The sequence below is a fragment of the Neltuma alba genome, unplaced genomic scaffold (genome assembly GCF_004799145.2).
Source record: "Neltuma alba isolate B1F8T4 unplaced genomic scaffold, ASM479914v2 tig00012070_pilon, whole genome shotgun sequence".
In the NCBI taxonomy this organism is placed as follows: Eukaryota; Viridiplantae; Streptophyta; class Magnoliopsida; order Fabales; family Fabaceae; genus Neltuma; species Neltuma alba.
In genome coordinates this window covers 389,861-409,352 of record NW_021636631.1, presented here as the reverse complement: position 1 = coordinate 409,352, position 19,492 = coordinate 389,861, and the positions used below count along the sequence as shown (strand labels likewise).

Here is a 19,492-nt window from a genome sequence, read left to right as displayed (position 1 = left end):
CTTAAATTAGTCTTTCTAAAAAAACAAAATTTACTTATGCTCATATGATATCTGATGTGGTAGTTACATGAAGTGAGATACAATGAGACAGTTACATAGGATAACAAATGTGATAGCAAAAGACAAACTTTATTATCAGAGAAAAGATAAGGGACTGAATTATAAACAAGTAAAAAAAATTGAAGGATTGAATCACAGCAAGTCATAGTTGAGGAATTGAGTTATAAATGAGTTAAAAATTGAAGGATTAGAAAAATAGTTTTCCCACAAAAAAATGAAAAGATGCTCCTAACTTTCCGATAGTTTCTAATACATCAATGCACAATCTTCTCCTGACCATGTTAATATTCAGTCGCTGCAGACCAGGTTGTAAAGTCACCCTTCAACTTGATTTAACCATGGGAGAAGAAAACTACAAAGCTGGAGTGCGGGGGAAGAAAACAAAATGCAATTTTGTGCATCGCGTAATGTCCCTTCATTTACAATAAACCTTACACACTGTAGCATTAAGATTGAAATGGTTTTTGAAAACTAATTGACAAACTATGTGATAAATCTGAGCGCTAGCAAGCATTTTCTGTACTTGTTCGTGGGTTAATTCTTGTCTATATCCACCATTCTGAACTTCAGCCTGGGCATTGGACCACAGTGCTACTTCCAGAATACCTCTTCTTTCTCTCTACAAGCTAAAAAGCCATTCAGATTAAAAGCCGTACCTCAAGGTCTACCCTTCATAATAAAACAGGACAGCTTCCGGTGCGACTATCATCTAAATCAGCAGGTTTCTGTACATCTCTTGCATTAGATTTGTTGTATAAGCTAAGGGGGCTTTCTCTGAGCTAATGAGTATCACTACCTGATGACATTTCCATACAAGTCATAAACACTCTTTAACTTCAGACTCGGATGTTGTAAACTTTCTTCCTGGACTGCTTCAAAACCTGGTGGAGCATCCCTTGTGTTCATAATTTTATGATAATCCTGGACTGACTTCAATGGAAATTTGTCAAAAGGAAACTCTACTTTCATATTCTTTCTAAGATCGGCAGACAAAGATGGTTTATCACTAACATTCAAATTCGAACCACTGGAAGTGACTAAGGTCTTCTTATCTTCTGTCTTCTCAGAGGTGTACTGACGTATCGCCCCTTCACCAGAATTAATAGGGAAATTTCCGGGTCTGTCTCTGCGATTCTCAACTGAAGCGATGCTCTCTGACTTCAGACTCGGATGTTTCGAACCATTGAGTTCACGGACTCCTTCAAAACCCGGTGGGGCACACCTTGTGTTCATAATTTTATCATAATCCTGGGTACACTTCAATGGGAATTTGTCAAAAGGAAACTCTGTTTTGATATTCTTTCGAAGATCAGTAGGCAAAGATATTTTATTATCTTTAGCCTTCTCAGAGGTCTTCTGAAGTATTATCCCTTCCCCAGAATTAATAGAGAAATTTCCGGGCTTGTCTTTGCGATTCTGAACAGAGTCAACTCTACCCAACACATCCTGTCCTCCAACCATGTCAATATCCATGTCAACAGCCTCTGTGTCAGTTAACTCTTCAATGGCTCTACCTTCTTTAAGGCGAAAGACACCCCACAGGAAATTCTTAGCATTTAATCTTTCAATACTACCTGTGAACACAATTTCATGACGTCTTTATGAAGAAGTCGAAGGAAGTGCAACAATAGCCAGGCAGGATATTGGGCAGGTAAACAATTACCAAAGCACTCACTCTAAAAGCAGAACGATCAAACAACATTGAATCTAATGTTTAGAAACTGCAGCCTCCATTCTGCAGTTTTCTATCAATAATCCTGAATTTATGAATCTACACGTAGCGCACACATAGAAGCATAGACGTGACAATTATAAAAACAACTAATATATAAAAACGATAACAAAGTACCATACCCTGGGAGTCCTCATTTAGCTGTTTCGAAGTAAACACCAACAACTCCACTCCATCAACAACGCCTCTCAACATAGCGTTTTTGGCATCCAAGAACTCAAATATGTCATTTAAGTCCTGTCTAGACCTACAGTTAATAGTGAATACCAGTATGAGCTACTTGCACACCATATAATTGTATGACTCCAAACCAAGAGGACCATCAGTAAGAGGCAAAAGCTGACCTCTCACAGTTATCTGAAGGAAAAAAGTACAATGCCACGTCTTGAAGTCCCGGACAGTCATTCTGGAACAAATCTATCAAGAAACTGGATATAGGTAGGGGTTGCACCTCAACAACTGAGGGCAGTTTGCATGCATAATAGAATGCTTTACAATGAACAGTGCATGGAGGAAAAGCCTCCAATCCATCATAAAGTTCGCGCAATGCAGCGTTTTGAAATTTAAATCCGCCCCTAGAAAATGGCCAAAAGCACATAGTTTGAAGGTCATTACAACTGTATTCGTGCCACTAAACCAAAATATATGCAGGCTTTACCAAGTAGCAATAATTGACTAGGACATGCTTTGGTCGAGGAGGATCCAGGGAAAGGGAAGGAAGTGAAATTTCAGTTTTGGCATTTTCTTACTTTAGATTTAAATAAACATTTAATATTGAAATTGAAATTTCACATACCGTTCCTAACCCCAATCTCCTCAATCCAAAAATACCACAAGTGAAGGGCAATGATATGCCATGAGATTTGGAACCAAAATACTGCTCCACAAGTGCAAAATTATGTTGTAACACAACCAGTTCTTTGGTAAGCAGTAGGTTTCAATTAAAAGCAAAGCAATTTCTCCACTTCAAAAGCCAGGGAAAGGGGGATAGTCTGTAATTCCCAAGTTCCAGCCAATCACAATAACCTTGCTTTTCTAATGCCAGCAATTGGTTGTTCCATGCAAAATGCATGCATAAGGCCATTTCCTTCAAAGATTCCCTCATATACCTTCCCCACAGCTAATTTCAATTCAATGAGGGGGAAAAAAGGGAATACAAGCATTACAATTATGATTGGTTTGTGTTCCACTGATACATCGTTTTTTTCCGACATAAGTAATATCTGTTATGGGTATGGAAGCACTGAAACTCTCTTGTACACATCCACGTTCATAACTATAGAGGCTTATGTGCATAGGTATGCTTACAGATATACATCTATATAGTCCTTTTAGCCATCTTAAAAGTTAATATCCTACAAGTTATAGATTAAACTGAGAAGTAAATCTAAAAGTTCATTCCTGCCATGGATGGGATTACAAAGTGAACTTTTTTTTTTTTCCGGCCAGACAAAGTGAACTTCACTATAAAGGTAAAAGATGAAAGAATAAGTAATAAAGAACATATAAAAGGTTACATACTTCCAGGCAGCATATGAAGAGGGCATGCAGCAGCGATACAGCATAAAATTCATCTGAATGCTCCCCAGGTCTCTCTTATCAACATTAGATCTATCATATTCACCATTAGCACAGACAACACCTGATCACACACCAAAAAGAATATACGCATATATATCAGATGCAGGGATGGAATGAGAGAAGTCGGGTTAAAAACCCACAGTTTGTATGTGACCAAAGCCTTAATTTGTCTTCATTTGCATGATGAGATTTTAAAAGCTAATGCAACAAACTATGGTAGACAAAGTATCCTAGCTTTTCGGAGATGTAGAAGTAACAGACAAGATAGAAATATGCTGTGACAAAGCAATTATTAAGATAAAAATTCTACCTGAATCAACAACAGGCAAAGACTGCCCAACTTGTATAGCTGCACTTGGTTCCTTCTTGTTAGGTGTTTCTACCAGCTGATCCAAGATTTCAGCTGGAACAGGCACAAACCATTCCTTAGTGCATATGAATAAACTTTTCTACGTATAAATGATGAGATGCTAAATTTTAAGTTAACATACTATGGTCAAAAGTGACAAACATGAAGCAAACAAGTAATTTTATATAACTACAGAAATATCGTACAAGGATGAACAAGAGGTGAAAATCTTCCCACTTGTGAAGCTGCACATGGTTCCTTTTCTGTAAGCTTCTCCAACTCCTGATCTAGGGTTTCAGCTGCAGCTAATATACATTGTCCATTAGTAATTGATCTTCCCACACATGCTCCTAATATGGTATACAAATTATTTTGTTCAGAATGCCTGCTTCTGTGGTTACAGAACATAATCACAGGCAACATTTCAAAGGAGTGATACCTTGCAATCAAATCTTCCAGAAGAATGTGTCCACAGCCTTACCTTATTCTATTTAATATCTATATTATTTAGCAATTGTATCCCAATTCATATTCATAGCATAATATATTTCAAAAGGAAGCCACTTGATTTAAATCAGATAAAAGTTGCCCATCTAGCCCAATGCATACCTTCGTGCTTTTTGTAAGCAGTGGACGCATTCTGGTACTACTTGTTATTTATCAAAATCGAGAAACTTGTTTGACACTAGGATATGATCCGCCACCGAATTAGTTTCAAATAATTTACTTAACAATTTGTTTACATCTTTTTATTGAGTGTAACACAGGTCACCTGCTCCCCTAATTATCTGTGAACTATAATTAGTTTGGGGTCATCAAATTACTTCGTATCTCAGCACCAAAGAACCAGAAAGAACGAAGAGACAACATATCTTTGAGCAAGTATGTCACCCAAGAACAATAACTTGTGCAAAGAAATAAGCAAGCAAAACATTTAAGGATAAAATAGCCCATAACTATGACAGATCGGAGATACCTTCAGTGCTAATTGGAAGAGGGCTTGCTTGTGTAGAATACGATGCTTTATCATCACCTTTAAGTGCATTTGCTCTAAAAGTTTCGCCTTTGTTGACCGGTTTGATGAAACTTGAGGAGTGGTCTCTCCAATCACATTCCCTTGACCAGTCTACAGAGATTCCAATAAAGTTAGAATTTAATACCACACACAGCATAAAATTATATTTCCATCAAATGCCTTGCATGCGCAAGTATGTGAAAGTTTTTTTTTTTTTTTTTTTAAGGAGGGGAGGAGGGACTAGATAGACAGAGACGATCGAGGGTGTTACCTTTCGCCAACGAATGACTAGTTTGTTGATTAGTTATTGTAGTCTTTTGAGCTCCACTGTGTCTAGAAAGCTTCCCATGTCCCACAGGTGGTGGGATGGAAGTAGGCTTCACATTCATAGATGAAACCTTTGCACTGATATTTTTTGATTGCCCATACATCTTGTGCATAGAAGAATTCGCAGGAAAAGATTTTGAGGACACTTTACCACCACAAAGTCTAATGGCTTCTTCCTCGGGAATGAATTTCACTTTCCCAGTTCCACCGACTTTTTGGCTTCTAGAACAAGTTTGCAAGCCAGAATTATGCATTTTACATGGACTGGTTGAGTGCATATTCTCATGCTCAGCTATATCAGAAGTATCAAATCCTGGATCTCTTGAGAAATTCTTGTTTTCAGCATATTTTAACGACACTGTATCATTCCCAGAATCGCAAGTTTCACAAATCCAATCATCAGGAACCATTTTAAGAAAAACTTTCATACAGTAACTGCAAACAGAGAGAAATAACATTATTTCAGGATGAGATTTATCTAGCAACACTACAAAAGCATTCATCTAGAAAATTGATTAAATATGTCAAGCATCCCAAGTATTCTTTAGCCCTCTGATTCACATCACAAAAAATTACTGAACAAATAAAAAAATAAAACGGTGAAAAAGGCTTTTCTCTTTTCTCTTTTCTTTTCTTTTTTTTTTTTGGGGATAGCATAGCAACAATCAAACATAAAGGCAAGTAAGTGAATTTGATGGATGAACAAGAAGGTCAGGCTTATAAATGAACTAGTTATCTAAATGATACCCCACATTCCCGACAAATTGGATATGTACATTCAAACGGACAAGGGAATTAAGACAAGAAATCATTACACATGTGCACGAGCTACTTTGCATTTGGTGCAAGCAGCAATTACTTCAGGGTAACCAACGTCACCACACACGTCACAAGGTTCAACCTGCAATGAAAATGATCGCCCAAGTTTTTAAAATATCACTTGTACAGAGAAGCCAAGTCTTTCTTGATAGATATTTCAATCTTAAGTATTCATTCATCTTCCTCCCTCCTTTTGAGTAAGTAAAGTCTCTCAACCATAGAAGTTTATATTATGTCATGGGTTAAAACTTACAACCATAAAACAGTTAAGGCAAGACAAATGAGCAGCGTGAAGCCCCTATATGATTTTAAATGAATAAGGTGATATACGAAAGTGATGTTTCTCCTTAGAGTCATAAGCACACAACACATGATCATGCTAGAAGAATTTGGAATGATGTCATTTGTTCTATCATTATTCTTCTATGAAGAGGCAATGCTGATATATGTACCTATAACGAAACCAGATAATTGGTGTAAAGGTTAGAAAAATGTCCCATTCCCCGTCATTGCTTTCTAGCGAACATGCATTTCTGGTTCCTTAATTTTGCTTGAGATTTTACCTTTTTCCTGTAGTTGGTTATAATTTGTCCTCAAAATTAAACTCATCCTTCATCTTCATCCCTTAACTTACATTTCGTTTCAGTTTTATCCATTAATTTTACTTTATATTTCACTTCCATCCTTTAATTCTATTCTTTTCCAATTTAATTCTTCGACTTCCAAAGACTATTCATATGTTTCTTTCCCTCTAGCACCCTCAAATTAAAACGGCTAAACAAAGAAAATCCAATTCCGGCCAAAAAACCCAAAAAGCAAAATGTCCTGTAAGGCTTATTGGTAACTTAATTCTAGTATCATATCACCAGCAACCAGGAAGCCACATAAGACTTTTCCTTTAAACATAGTAGTGTTAGAAATTTAAGGGGGGAAATTGAATGCTCTTTGTAAGGCAAGGGACTATACGAAAATAAAACAAATTTAAATGACCAAAGAAAATAGGAGGTAAAGTTAGGGATTAAATTAGAGATGAAGTTAGGAGACAGAAATATAAATCAAGATAAAATTAGAAGATCGAATTGGGACAAAACGAAATTAAGGGATTAAAGTGAAAATTAAGGCAAGGCTAAGAGATTAAATCTATATTTTACCCAAAATTTTTCTGTTGACCATTGAGGATAGAAAGGATTGGAGCCACTGGATTAAGATTATGCTCATAAATAACATAGGAAAAAAAAGGGCACGACTATAATACTAACAACGGACCAAAATGTTATGAATCTTTTTCTCCGTGAGTTGTTAGCATTGCGATACATCGCAGAAGCGTTGTGCATGTTAATTTATAAATCAATATCGCCTAAAAGCACTAATATTTACAACCGGGCAGCCCTGTTATTATAGCTCCAGGCTCCAGTGACATCTAAGGAAAATATAATATATATATATATATATATATATATATATATATAACACGTGCAATTTATAAGATCCAGCTCTGTTTTGTCGGTGTGTGTCTAAGCGCATGTATTAAGTCATAATCATATAATTAATCATTAATACATAGACGTAATTTATAAAGACATCAAACCAGCATCGAAACAGTCCTATCAGTTTTTCCCCCCTATCGAGGTTAATGCATTGTTTGCAACTCTGACCTGGCCCACTCAACCTGGATTTCCAGATCTTTCTAAGGTGGAGGTTTGGGATGTGTCGACTCCATTCTATCTACTAACTTTTTTATTTACTCTTTTACTCTCCACCCTAAAAAGATTACGCGCCACATCCATTATGCTAAAATCTTATTCGCATTAAACTTTCAAACAACCTAGTGGTCGCCTCCCTCACCCCATTCCAAATCTTATTTTACACAGACTCGCCTTCAATTCCAAAGGGGACAAATAGCAAGAAGTTCCAGTGATGTTTTAACAGTCACGCTAAACATCAAAACAAACGGTCAACCTCAAGGATCCAAACCAGTAATTTACAGAGGCGCATACCATGACCGAAATGACTGAAAACACGTCGAGAGTTAAAGAGGGGGGAATTCATACAAGAATGTCTCAATAATGTAGGACGAAAACAAACAAGCATGGAGAAAAATGCTGTTGGAGTAGGGTTTTCTGGGGCCTCTTACGCTGTGAGTGTCGCCTTGTTGCTGCATTTCCATGATTGTTGATGGCTTGTTGCTGCAACTTTTTGGAGCTTCTTGTACTGAAAGGAAGGAAAAGCGAAAGGTGGCAATGCATAGAAATGGAAAGACGGACCGACGAAGGAACTGGAGCGGCCCCACTGAGCCAGTCAAGAAAGGGAAAATGACAGAGTGGCGCGATGGAGCGGACGAAAATCCCGTTGATGCACTCATGTACTTGGGTGGGGCCCACCAGATGAAGATAAACGGTGATGATTGGGAGGAGATGAAGCTTGACCTGATGCGCTTTAACGGCTGTGGGCCTGCCCTCCATATTCACATGACAAATGATTGTTTAATCAAATTACAGTAAGCACGCGACCAGCCATAGCCCATAATCATTTGTGGGGAAGCCGTTTCTCCAGTGACCTCCCGTCTGCTCGTGGCGTGGGACGCGGCGGTTGAGGGCTAATGGTAATGGATAAAACCGCGTTTCGTGGAATGCTTCCCACAAACCCACGATTTGAGGAAGCTTAACGCCATCCCAGCCTCTGGTTTAAGGCCTTGGGTAGCCTTCTGGTTTGTGTCATCTTGTTACTTGTAGCGATACTGGACGCAATCTTTTTTTTTTTTTTGTAAGATTTTGTATTCATTTTGTAGTTTCCCATCATTAGTTAGAAGATTTTTAAATTACACATTACTGTAATTAATCTTAAGCAAGTCTCTTGGCAAAATTCTTTTGTACCAAAAAAATAAAATTTGTAGCTATATTTAAAATCAACTCATTTGATTCTATTTACAGGGCACTTTCAACATGTTTCATGTAAAAAAAAAAACTTTTAAACTGCATTAACTTTTTTTTAAAAATATAACAATTTTTTAATTTTACCCTTATTTGATATTGTAAACCTTTTTGAAAAAATAACTATATACACAACAATAAATGAATAATAAAATAATACATTCATGCTAAAAATTTAATGAGATGACATATAAATAGAAGCAAAGAAAACTTTTTTCCTGTTTATAAATAGGATTAGAAGAGCATTCTCTTCATTTATCATTCAGAAAATTAGTAAAAAAAAATCCCTATTTAAAAATTTAATATGGTTAAAAGGACTTGAATTTGAACACATGCAAGTATAATCTATGAATACAACATATCTTTCACTATGTGTAACATATTTTTCGCTATATGCAAATAACTTCTATATTAATAATTGTTGCACATCATTGATGATATGTTGCATACAACGAAAGATATGTTGCACTCACAGATCATAATTGCACTCGCTCAAATTCAGGTTCTTTTAGCCAATTAAATTTTCAAATAGGGATTTTTTTACCAATTTTTTCTTTATCATTTATCTATCAGAAACACAATTTTAATGAGAAAATAGAAATATAAAATATAATATATGCATCTGAAAATACGTATGTAAATAAATCATAATACCAATGGCTGATAAATAGCTTTTCTTAATTTTATATCATATATAAAATAAGTACAAATAAACAGAAATATAGTTTGTTTGATGGTGGAGAAATGGCGAGAGTGTGCTGTTGTGCGTCAAGAAAATGGCCTTCTATTTTTTTTTCAAAAAAATAGAAAAAAATTATACTAAAATTAAATCAAAACTCATTTAAGGGGTATTTAGATTAGTTTTTTAGAAATAATTTTATGATATACAAAATAACTATGAGAAATGAGTTTTTTTTCAATTTACATGAAAATACTTATTTTTAAGTGATTGTTAAATGATCATTCTCAAAAATTTGTGTATTCAAACGATGAGAGGAAAATTATAAATAAATGCCACAAAAATTTGCATATCTCAAATCAATGATTTGGATTTCAGTAATTCCAAATCAATATAATATATTAAAATAATGTTTTAAAATGTTTATGTTTTTACAACATTGTCCCTTATTTAAAAAAAAGAAAAAGCCCAACTACCCTTTCAATACCCAAAAAGGATAGCGATCATTTAGCCACCAAGCAACTATGTTAGACGTATGTCATAGATTCGATGCTTTATTCATTTTGCTCCTTCAAATTTAATGGGTACGAGACCATCATTTTGGTCTCCTTCTTGATAGTTAGACTCATAATATCTCCTGATAGCTATAGTAGGCATGATATATTTTGTCCCACATTACAAACTATAACAATAACGTAGACAAGAGTTAGTAATAAACTTTTAAAGGTAGATTAAAGGAAACAATAATTTAATATACCACAGACTGCTCCCCTAGTTTTTATGTTAAGAGTAGCCAAAGCCTCACTAATTGAGCTGTCGATGTTGTATCTGGCAATACAAGGAATATGCATATCGATTACACAATAGAGAGAAGGTTGATGAAAATTTAAGAAGAAAAGATGAACTAACCCATTAGACAATATGGGTTCTACGTATTATGCCCCACCTCCAAGTGGTGCAGAGTCCTTAATAATATGTCCATCGCTAAATTATTGATATAATACATAATGGTGGTCTGAAAAGTGATTCCCTTGTCAAATAATTGAATTAGTGGAATCGAAATTTGGCTCTTATACAACTTAGCTTAGATAACAATAATATAAATAATATTCCAATAATTTCTTTTAAAACCACTTTGGCTTCTATGGATTATGATAGCAGTGGATTCAATGACTAGTTAGGAAATTGATGGAAGAGAAATTAAAGGTAAATTTTAAGAGTTAAAAATTATTTTCATTACTTATATTATTTTTTTGCCGTTACCAAATGTGCAGTTGAAGACAATGTATATAAGATATGGGGACTAAAAACCAATCTAGTAGCTACAATAGCTAGACAAGCATATCACTGCATATACAGGTTCAACTGTTTCAATGAGAAGGTAATAGCAAATTTTCAATTTCATCAATTGAAAAAATAACAGGAAGAATGATTAAAAAAAGCTGAAAATTAGTAAATTTCAAATCAGGTTTGTTAACAACACTTTATTTAATGTTGACAATACTGAATTTGTAAATGATAACAAATTTTTGTTGACATTCTTCATTTGGTATTTATAAATTTTCAACTTCTTTTTTTATGTCATTTTCTTAAAAAAATATTCATCAAATTAAAGCAAATATCAAGGAAAAATTAATCTCTTGGTTCTTGTAGTTTTCGCTCATTTATAACTCAATCCTTATACTTTGACTCGGTGCAACTCAATCCCTATAGTTTTAACTCAGTTGTAAGTTAGTTCTTGAAGTTTGACTCGCTGCAAATCAACCCTTATACTTTTAATCATTTTTTAATTTAGTCCTTCCTTTTATTAGATATATAATTTTATTTTTCAAAAACACAAGGACTAAATTATAAAATGGATAAAACTACAAGGATCGAGTTGCAACGAATTAAACTTCAAGGACTGAGTTACAGCCGAGTCAAAACTATAAGGACTGACCTGTATCGACTCAATGTATAAAGACTGAGTTACAAACATGTCTAAACTATAAAGACCAAAAAATTAATTTTCCCGAATATCAATTGTTTTCTTTTTTTTAATTGCCAAAAATGTGAAAATGAAGAAAAACTTAAATTTTCACTTAGGGAAGCTACAGAACAATTTTATGAGATGCTAAGCAACGCCACTGATAGAGTTGAGAAATTAGATGAGTATGAGACAAGACTTTTATAAATTCAGTTGCCCAAACCATCCCAGAGGGATGGTATGAGGATGGGGAAACTCACATCTTTTATTAACCAACTAGAAATTCTTCTCCCGATGCGCGAATTAGTATATTTAATTAAATTTAAAATTATAATAAATTACATTATTTATTATAGCTCAAGATTTACTTTTTATAAGAGTATAATCTTTTTATTTATTCAAATAAAACTTGAATCATAGATGCGGAATTTAGGAGAAATCGATAAAAATTTAAATTTATTTATTTATTTTTTCATTTAAAACTCCAATTAACATACTATTTAATTATAATGCTCCACGTTTAATGCAATATATTCAAATTCAAATTAAAATATTATTCAAATTTAAAATTAATTATTAATTTCTTCATTTAAGCTTCTAATTGAATTTCATTTATTTATAATGTTTCTCATATTCAAATTTCAATTAATATATTATTCAAATCTCATTAATTAAATATATTCATATCCATTAATGTCATACCCAACCCATTTTCAAACCAAAAAGGTATTACAAGTTTTTAGGAATATAGTTGATGATTCTTTTTTCCTAATAATTGAATTATCTGACAATAAATTTTTTTTCAAATCGCAAGTCTTTATGGCATCAACAGTCTAGTTAAGGAAGATATAATATTAACAAAGAATTATGTCATAACTGGAAGTAGGGGCAGAACTCGTGTCAGCAAAAAAGTTAGTTAACCTTTCATCCATAAATTTCCATCAAGTTTAGCTCTATAATACTCCTCCGGTCCTTATTATAAAATCTCATTTGACTTTTTATTTAGTCCTAATTATAAGACCCCAATCCATTTTGTCTCTTATATTTATACATTTTTTTCCAAGATAATCCTTCTAATAATGATAGTTTTAGCCAATATACTTAATTAGCAAGGATATTTTAGGAATGACAACGCTTATTTATTATAAATAACCAACTTAACTTACTTTCTTAATCTCCTCAAATAAATCAATTGAGTCTTATAATTAGGACCGGAGGAGTACAATTTATATAATGATATACACACTCTTTATATTACTAGGTATAGAGAGGACATGTCAATTGATGACGCTTTGGAGCTTGCCCAAAAAGCAACGCACCAGCCAGTTACTAACGACAGGCAAAATGGGGGAGCTGTCATCCATACATAACATATTTTTATTTTTTTTATCTGCTCTCAAAATTTTTTACCGACTATAATTATACTATTGTTATAGTTTGCCTCGTGGGACAATGGGAATCAATGGAATTATGGCGCGGTAATATCACGGGTCGTTATAATCCTCACTATAACGAGGAAGCTCATCACTGTAAAGATGAAGATAGCAAAGAGGAATGTCCTCCTGATCCCATGGATGTTGAGGGAGGGAAGGAGGTTGAAGAAGAAGAAGGACTAGTGCCAATGAAATTCAAAGGGATGAAGAGAATAAAGCCTTAAAATTAGCTTATGTTTCAACGATTATGATTACGTTAGTTTTAAATTGAAAACATTTTAAAATTTCATTTTTATACAGTATATTGGTTTGAGATCATTGAAATTGGAATCATTGATTTGGGATATTCAAATTTTAGTGGCATTTATGTGAAATATTTCTTTGATTCATTGAATATGTAAATTTCTTAAAATTATAATAATTTCTCCCTCATCAGTTCCCTAACAATATGATTGTTAAAACTTTAATACCCACCACTCACCGGATCGAAACTTGGCTATGATACCGAATTATTAAATCCTTATCTTATATTTTAGGATAGAGAAATTACTCAATCAATCTATCTATTATTAATATATAATAGTATAGTACAAAGCAACGCTCACCAAAAGGCACCATGTGGCTTCACCAGGATACAGCTAAATTGGCATTATTTTCCTATTTAAATTTAATAGTTTCTTATTTAATAATTATAAATGAAAAATAAGCCCCTTGTAGCGGTTTGTTTGTTGTGTGCGCCTTAGGACTTGTTTGGATTGACTTATAAGTAGCTTTTTAAACGTGATTTATGGAATATGATGTAAGTATAAAGAAAATTTTGTCTCGATTTACGTGAACTTAGTTAAAAGTCTTTTTTGAAAGGAGCTCCCATCAAGCTCTTAGTTTTCAAATAAATTTATTTGAACATTTTTATTTGAGATTGCTTTAATTAAAATTTATGATAAATTTAGGGAAAAACGAAATAAATAACTCTACATCATGACTAATGATAATATTTGCTCAAAAATTTAAAAATACATGGACGGAGCAATTTGTTCAGCATTTAAATGAAGGAGAAAAACCAGGTGAGGTAGGGATTTTGGGGTTCCAATCCTGATAACTAGCCAACAGTGATAATGAGTCATGCTAGTAGTTTAGGACGTGTGGTTGGAAGGGGAGGAAAAATAAGCCTCTCTCCTCATTTGTTCGAAATTTTGGAGGGGCCCCAATTAATTGTGAGAAATCTAAAATCCATGTGTGGCAATCATTCCAGCCTTCTTCAAGGTCTAAGCAATGCTGACTTTTTTTTTCAGCCCCCAATTATAAGCACAAAAGTCATAGCTTCGTCTGGCCGCATCCTAAAATTTCAATGAAAAAGAATTAAAGTGAGAATAGTTCAGATATAGTAAATAGTAAATAGAATTGGCCAAGATAAAAAAAAAAGATAGAGAAAGATATTTGCCAAATAGCAAGTTTTTTTGGCCTGAACTTAATAGTAAGTTACTAATAATCCCATCGTTGGAGGGAAAACAAGGAAAACTAAACTGAATTGGTTAAAATAGTGATTTAGGAATCGAAAGTCCAAATCGAGCAAGGCTAATCATAATTGAAATAATATAATTTTATTTAAAATATATAAAAATACTGTTCAGTACTCTTAACAGGATCCACTGATAGGTTCCAAAAAATTGGGTTTCAGCACCTTCCATTATACTACTTCCAATCCTAATTATAAGAGTTAGTTGACTAATTTAAAGAATTAAGAAAACAAGTTAAGCTAGTTATTTGTAATAAATATGTATTGTCTTTTTTAAAATATCCTTACTAATCAAGTTTGTTGGTTAAAACTACTTTATTAGAAGGACTATTTTAAAAAATACATAAATATTAGAAATAAAATAGGTTAAGATCTTATAATTAAAACTAAAATAAAAATCAAACAAAATTTTATATTAAAGACCAGAAATAATACTTGATTTATTTTTTTAACTGATTGCACTTTTGTGGATCTCGCATAGTCTGCTTCAAACCAAATTAGAGCCCAAAAAACCAAAGGCAACAACATATAAATAAATAACTGACCTCAGAATCCAGATGTACAAACATATTATATAACATAGATGATGCAAAAACAGAGTCTCAAGAAGGAGCATTATGTAGTAGCCACACCATACTTCTCTATGCTATTAACTATTAGCCCATCATACAGTGCTCCGGTAGGTGGCAGGAGTAGGGACTGTGTCCCGAAAAGACCAAAAGAAATAAAGTGAAAAAGAAGAAGAAGAAGAAGCAGAGATATGAATATGATCACGTCTTAGTTAATTAACAGACTCTCATGAATACTCATTCTGCACAGCTAGCATAGAATGCCTTTCAAGTTCAACCCCAACAGAACTGAATCATGAAGATGCATGAGAACAGCACGGCTGAGATGCAAGAGTAGATACACGTCTCCACGAGTCTAAGCCCGCTGTGGCTATCATCGGAGTTCATGCCTGCTCCCGACGGCCCTAGGCTGCCGCTGCCGATGCCTCCAAATACTCCCGGCGCCGTACCATACGGAGTGGCCGTCGAGGTGGTCGAAGACGATGGCATCCCACTGCTGGTGGCTGTTGAAGATGAACTCCCGGTGGAAGGCGTGGCTGCCGTTGGGGACCCACTACCTGCATTGCTGGTTACCAGAAACAACACCCCAAATTGTTTCTTGGATCATTAGGACTTTGAATCCAGCCCAACAATAAATTATTAACGTATAAATATTAAGGAAATTAAATATGACATAATATTCCATGCAAACGGAATTGCAACTGAAAATGAGCTCAAGCTGCAAATTTATGTGCCACGAGCAGGTTAAGATATCCGATAAGTTCGTCCTCATTCATCCTAATCAAAGCCGGTTGAAAGCTTATAAATTCTCGTACTATGTATGGGTATTTAAAAAAAAAAAACTTGAACCAAAATGCATGTATAGTGTTTTTAACTGAACCAAAAAAAAAAAAAACAGATCGACCATTCTAACAAAATTTAGCATTATTCACTCGTTTAACCAAAACACAAACTTTATAACAACCAGGTTGTGCAACCGGCAAAACACAAACTTTATAATTACCCTTCGAGTAGGAAATCAAGAAGGGAACCTAAAAAGCTTGAGCGAGAGGTGGAACTCTAGCCAAAAGCTAGATGTTGAGACAAAAGAAGCAAGAACTTAAATATCTGATTGACCATCTCATACTACTTAATATGAGATTTAAGAATATCACATTATCAAGTTTTTGTATTAATTTAAAGTGAAAAGGGAGGAGCTAAGCTATGAAGGTACACAAAGATGAAGAGATACACGAACGTGGGCTTTTTAAAAAGAAGGCTCGGACATCAAAACAAATGATAATGCGCCTCACCGTCATCAGCCATATGCAAAATCAATCACAGTATTATCCATGGTGTCCACTTCCCCCACTTTTTGACTGCTTTGTAACTTTATTTCATCGGCCCAAAAAAAAAAAAAAACAAAAGCAAAAGGCCATCACAGCCGCCACCCCACTACCACTAGGGACACAATTGTCCTTTTTTCGTCCTTGATCCCTAAAGAATAAGATAATGATTGAGGTTTTCTCAATTGTCTTAAAATAAGATAAAACATTTTAAAAAATTCTGAGGTAAAAAAGAGGTGATGCTTGAAAACTGGAAAGATAAGATAGATAAGGCTCATAAATGATTTGAGAATGATCTTTTGTAATGTCTAGCTCAATCCCTTTTAAATCCTTTCTAACACGAGACAGCTAAGTTTTCAAAATAATGATCGTTTCTCTAGTTTTTCATTATGTAATTTCCACGAGGCCCGTGCTTCAGAGGAAGGCATCGGATCCCAATTACTGCGGCGTCTTTGTATCCAGCTTGCGAGTACGTACGATGACTAAATTATGACCAATGAGTCGTGAACAAATGTATTGGTCACATTCGAAAAGGTACTCATATCCGTTGGATCAGGCCCACAAACAGTAACATTTATACCAAGCAGCAAGCAACATAGAAAATGAAGGTACAAAAAGAAAAGCAAAAGGGAAAAGGAAAAGTGGCTCGCTAGATTTTTCCTATCTACTCAGTACAAAATAATAAATGTGAACACACAGAGCTTATAAAAATATGAATAATAATAAATGTAGGCGTTTTAAATTAATAATAAATGTTTCATTTTGGTTTTCTTACATCCAAACCAGATCTCATTAGATGTCATTTTCAGTAATTCCCTATCGTTTTCTCACACGCCAAACAAAGACATATTTCAGGTGAATTATTGGTACAAATCCTTAATGAGTTTTCCGTGCGTGAACTGGGGGAACAGTTTCAAATTTTTTTTTTTTTAGAAAAAAAAACTCCACCACTTTTCTCCTACATAATGCGCCCAAGGAATTTCAAATTATTACATGTACAGTGCTTTATCCATGATTAGCCACACACAAGTTTATTTCCAATAGTTTATAGTTTATACTGGCATGCCAGAAAAACACTGATTTGCACCCCTTTACCTTTCGGCCTGATTTTGTTGCAACCCTGCTTAGACTCTTGGGAACCACCGAATATATGAGGCGCCACCTAAAGCAACTTCATTTGAGGTCAATTCATCTATGCAGTCGCTAGCCCCATCGTCCCAAAAGTAAAGTTGCCGCTTTAATTGCCTTTAAAGGTTTTGTTTAAAGATGACCACGATAAGCAGATATGAGAGGAAAGATTGGGCCTGTTTTTGCTATTTTGAATTTTACAAGTGAACTCCACTACTTGTTCCTTTTCTCTCTCTTTACCCCATCTTAAGTTTTACTTTAATCTTCTTCAAAAAAATCCAAATCCGTGAAGTTCAGTTCAAGTGATACGGCATTGATAAATACTCACATACCAGGCTTCAACTAGGATCTTTAGGTCATTAAAGAGGTAAAATCACTACTATGCTTAAATAAACAGCTAAGGGAAGCTAAAAAAAGTGAGATGATAAAAGAAACAGCGAACGAAAATGCAAGCTAAAGGAGAGAAATGCTTACGTGGAGCTTGAAGGGTAGACACAGCCAGATGTACCTGCTCGTCATCAACCAGAAGAAAATGCAGGGTCAGATATATATATTGGAACCGTTTGTTTGGTGAGAGAAAGAAAGAGGAGGAGAACTGACCGGGGTTAGAGGCGGTGAGAGTGGCGGTGCCGGCGAAGTCACAGGCGCCGGAGGACTGAGACTTGCGTTGGAAGTAGCTGTTAACGGCGTAGTTGCAGTGAGCCCTCACGGTGTTAGGTTGGAAGCAAGGTCCGCTCGGACGGATGGGGTTACAGTCAGCTCCTGCTCCACAAGCATAGTCCAGCGTCTTCTGCAACACTTGGTCGCTTCCGTCCTTGCAGACGCACCAGTTCCCACCTTCCACAATTCAAAACCCAGACCAAGTAAAAATCAACACAGATTTATACAGACTCTCTAAGTTGGAGAAAAAGAAGAATGCGTACTGGAAAGGGGGGTGAAGGCCACAAGAGCGAGTGCCAGAAGTAGAAGAGAAGCCATGTTTGAGGAATACAAGAAAGAAGCTGGATGGATGAGAGAGAGAGAAGGATGGGAAGAGAAAATATGACAAATGAGAGATGGGGATACGTGTAAATGGCCTGCTATAAAGTCGGATGACAGTGGCCGCCCCTTTAATTCCGGTGTCGTTTTGTGCTGGCTTTTTCATGTTGCTGTAAATAAAAATTACTTTTCAAAATTATGGAAGTCCTTAAAATTTAGACATATTGTCATCAATTAATAGTAATACGTATATTATCTTTATAATTTAGAGTAAGGATATCTTATTTTTGTGCTGATTTTTTTAAAAGTTCCGAGGGGTCGTGGGCCCTTGAATCGGGCAGAGCTCTTTACCCGCTATCGAGGACAGAAAAATACAGAAGCATTGGGAGTTGCGAAAAGCGAATAGGGCGGAAAATAAAAGAGGCGCAGTCTTGCACCGCTTTCTGGAGCCTTGAAACATTTCAAAGCGCACCGGAGTCACTGATTTTTGTCTTTTTTTAATGGGCACACACTAAAAGCATGAATTCACAACAGCACGTACAATTTTTGGCCAACCACAACAGCACGTACAATTCGGAACTTTTACTTTAAAAAAAAAGTCTCATGAAACTGGACTATGAGATGCTAACTAGCAAGGTAATACTCTTCCGGTTCTTAATATAAGACTTAATTTTTAAATTGGTTTTGGTCCTAAATATAAGACTCATTTCTCATATTTATCAATTTTCTTTAAATTACCCCTATAGATACTCTCCCCCCATAATCAAGTAGAAGAGGGAGAGGGGTATTAAGAAAGATGATTATGGTATTTTGGGAAAAATGTGTCACTTTTCTTATAATTAACTAACTTACTTAACTTTCTTAATCTAATCAAATTAGTTAAATGGGTCTTATATTTAAGATCGGAAAAGTAATTTTTTTAAAATTAGAAAGACATATACTAGTGGTCTAAGATAATAAATGAGATCAAATCAAAGTTTTTATATCACTGAATTACCCCAGCTATAGTGGACACCTCCAATCGTACGGAGTATTACTTCTAAATGGGCTAATGAGTTCCATCTTGATGATACACTTTACATCTC

At 34.8% G+C, this 19,492-nt stretch overlaps 2 protein-coding genes across 2 annotated transcripts; both read right to left on the bottom strand.

The window, feature by feature from the left end:
• Nucleotides 1–451: 451 nt before the first annotated feature.
• On the bottom strand, nucleotides 452–8,050 carry LOC114721824 (uncharacterized). Its single transcript, XM_028907690.1, has 10 exons — nucleotides 8,018–8,050; nucleotides 5,880–5,965; nucleotides 5,009–5,499; nucleotides 4,699–4,848; nucleotides 3,929–4,027; nucleotides 3,684–3,776; nucleotides 3,314–3,434; nucleotides 2,137–2,367; nucleotides 1,915–2,039; nucleotides 452–1,634 (listed from the first exon to the last, which is right to left on the bottom strand). The coding sequence occupies exons 1-10, from the start codon at nucleotides 8,048–8,050 to the stop codon at nucleotides 853–855; spliced, it is 2,211 nt and encodes a 736-aa protein (XP_028763523.1). The 3' UTR covers nucleotides 452–852.
• Nucleotides 8,051–14,948: 6,898 nt separating this feature from the next.
• On the bottom strand, nucleotides 14,949–18,520 carry LOC114721783 (PLASMODESMATA CALLOSE-BINDING PROTEIN 3-like). The gene is made up of 4 exons (XM_028907641.1): nucleotides 18,353–18,520; nucleotides 18,030–18,266; nucleotides 17,904–17,937; nucleotides 14,949–15,541 (listed from the first exon to the last, which is right to left on the bottom strand). The coding sequence occupies exons 1-4, from the start codon at nucleotides 18,405–18,407 to the stop codon at nucleotides 15,250–15,252; spliced, it is 618 nt and encodes a 205-aa protein (XP_028763474.1). The 5' UTR covers nucleotides 18,408–18,520; the 3' UTR covers nucleotides 14,949–15,249.
• Nucleotides 18,521–19,492: the final 972 nt, after the last annotated feature.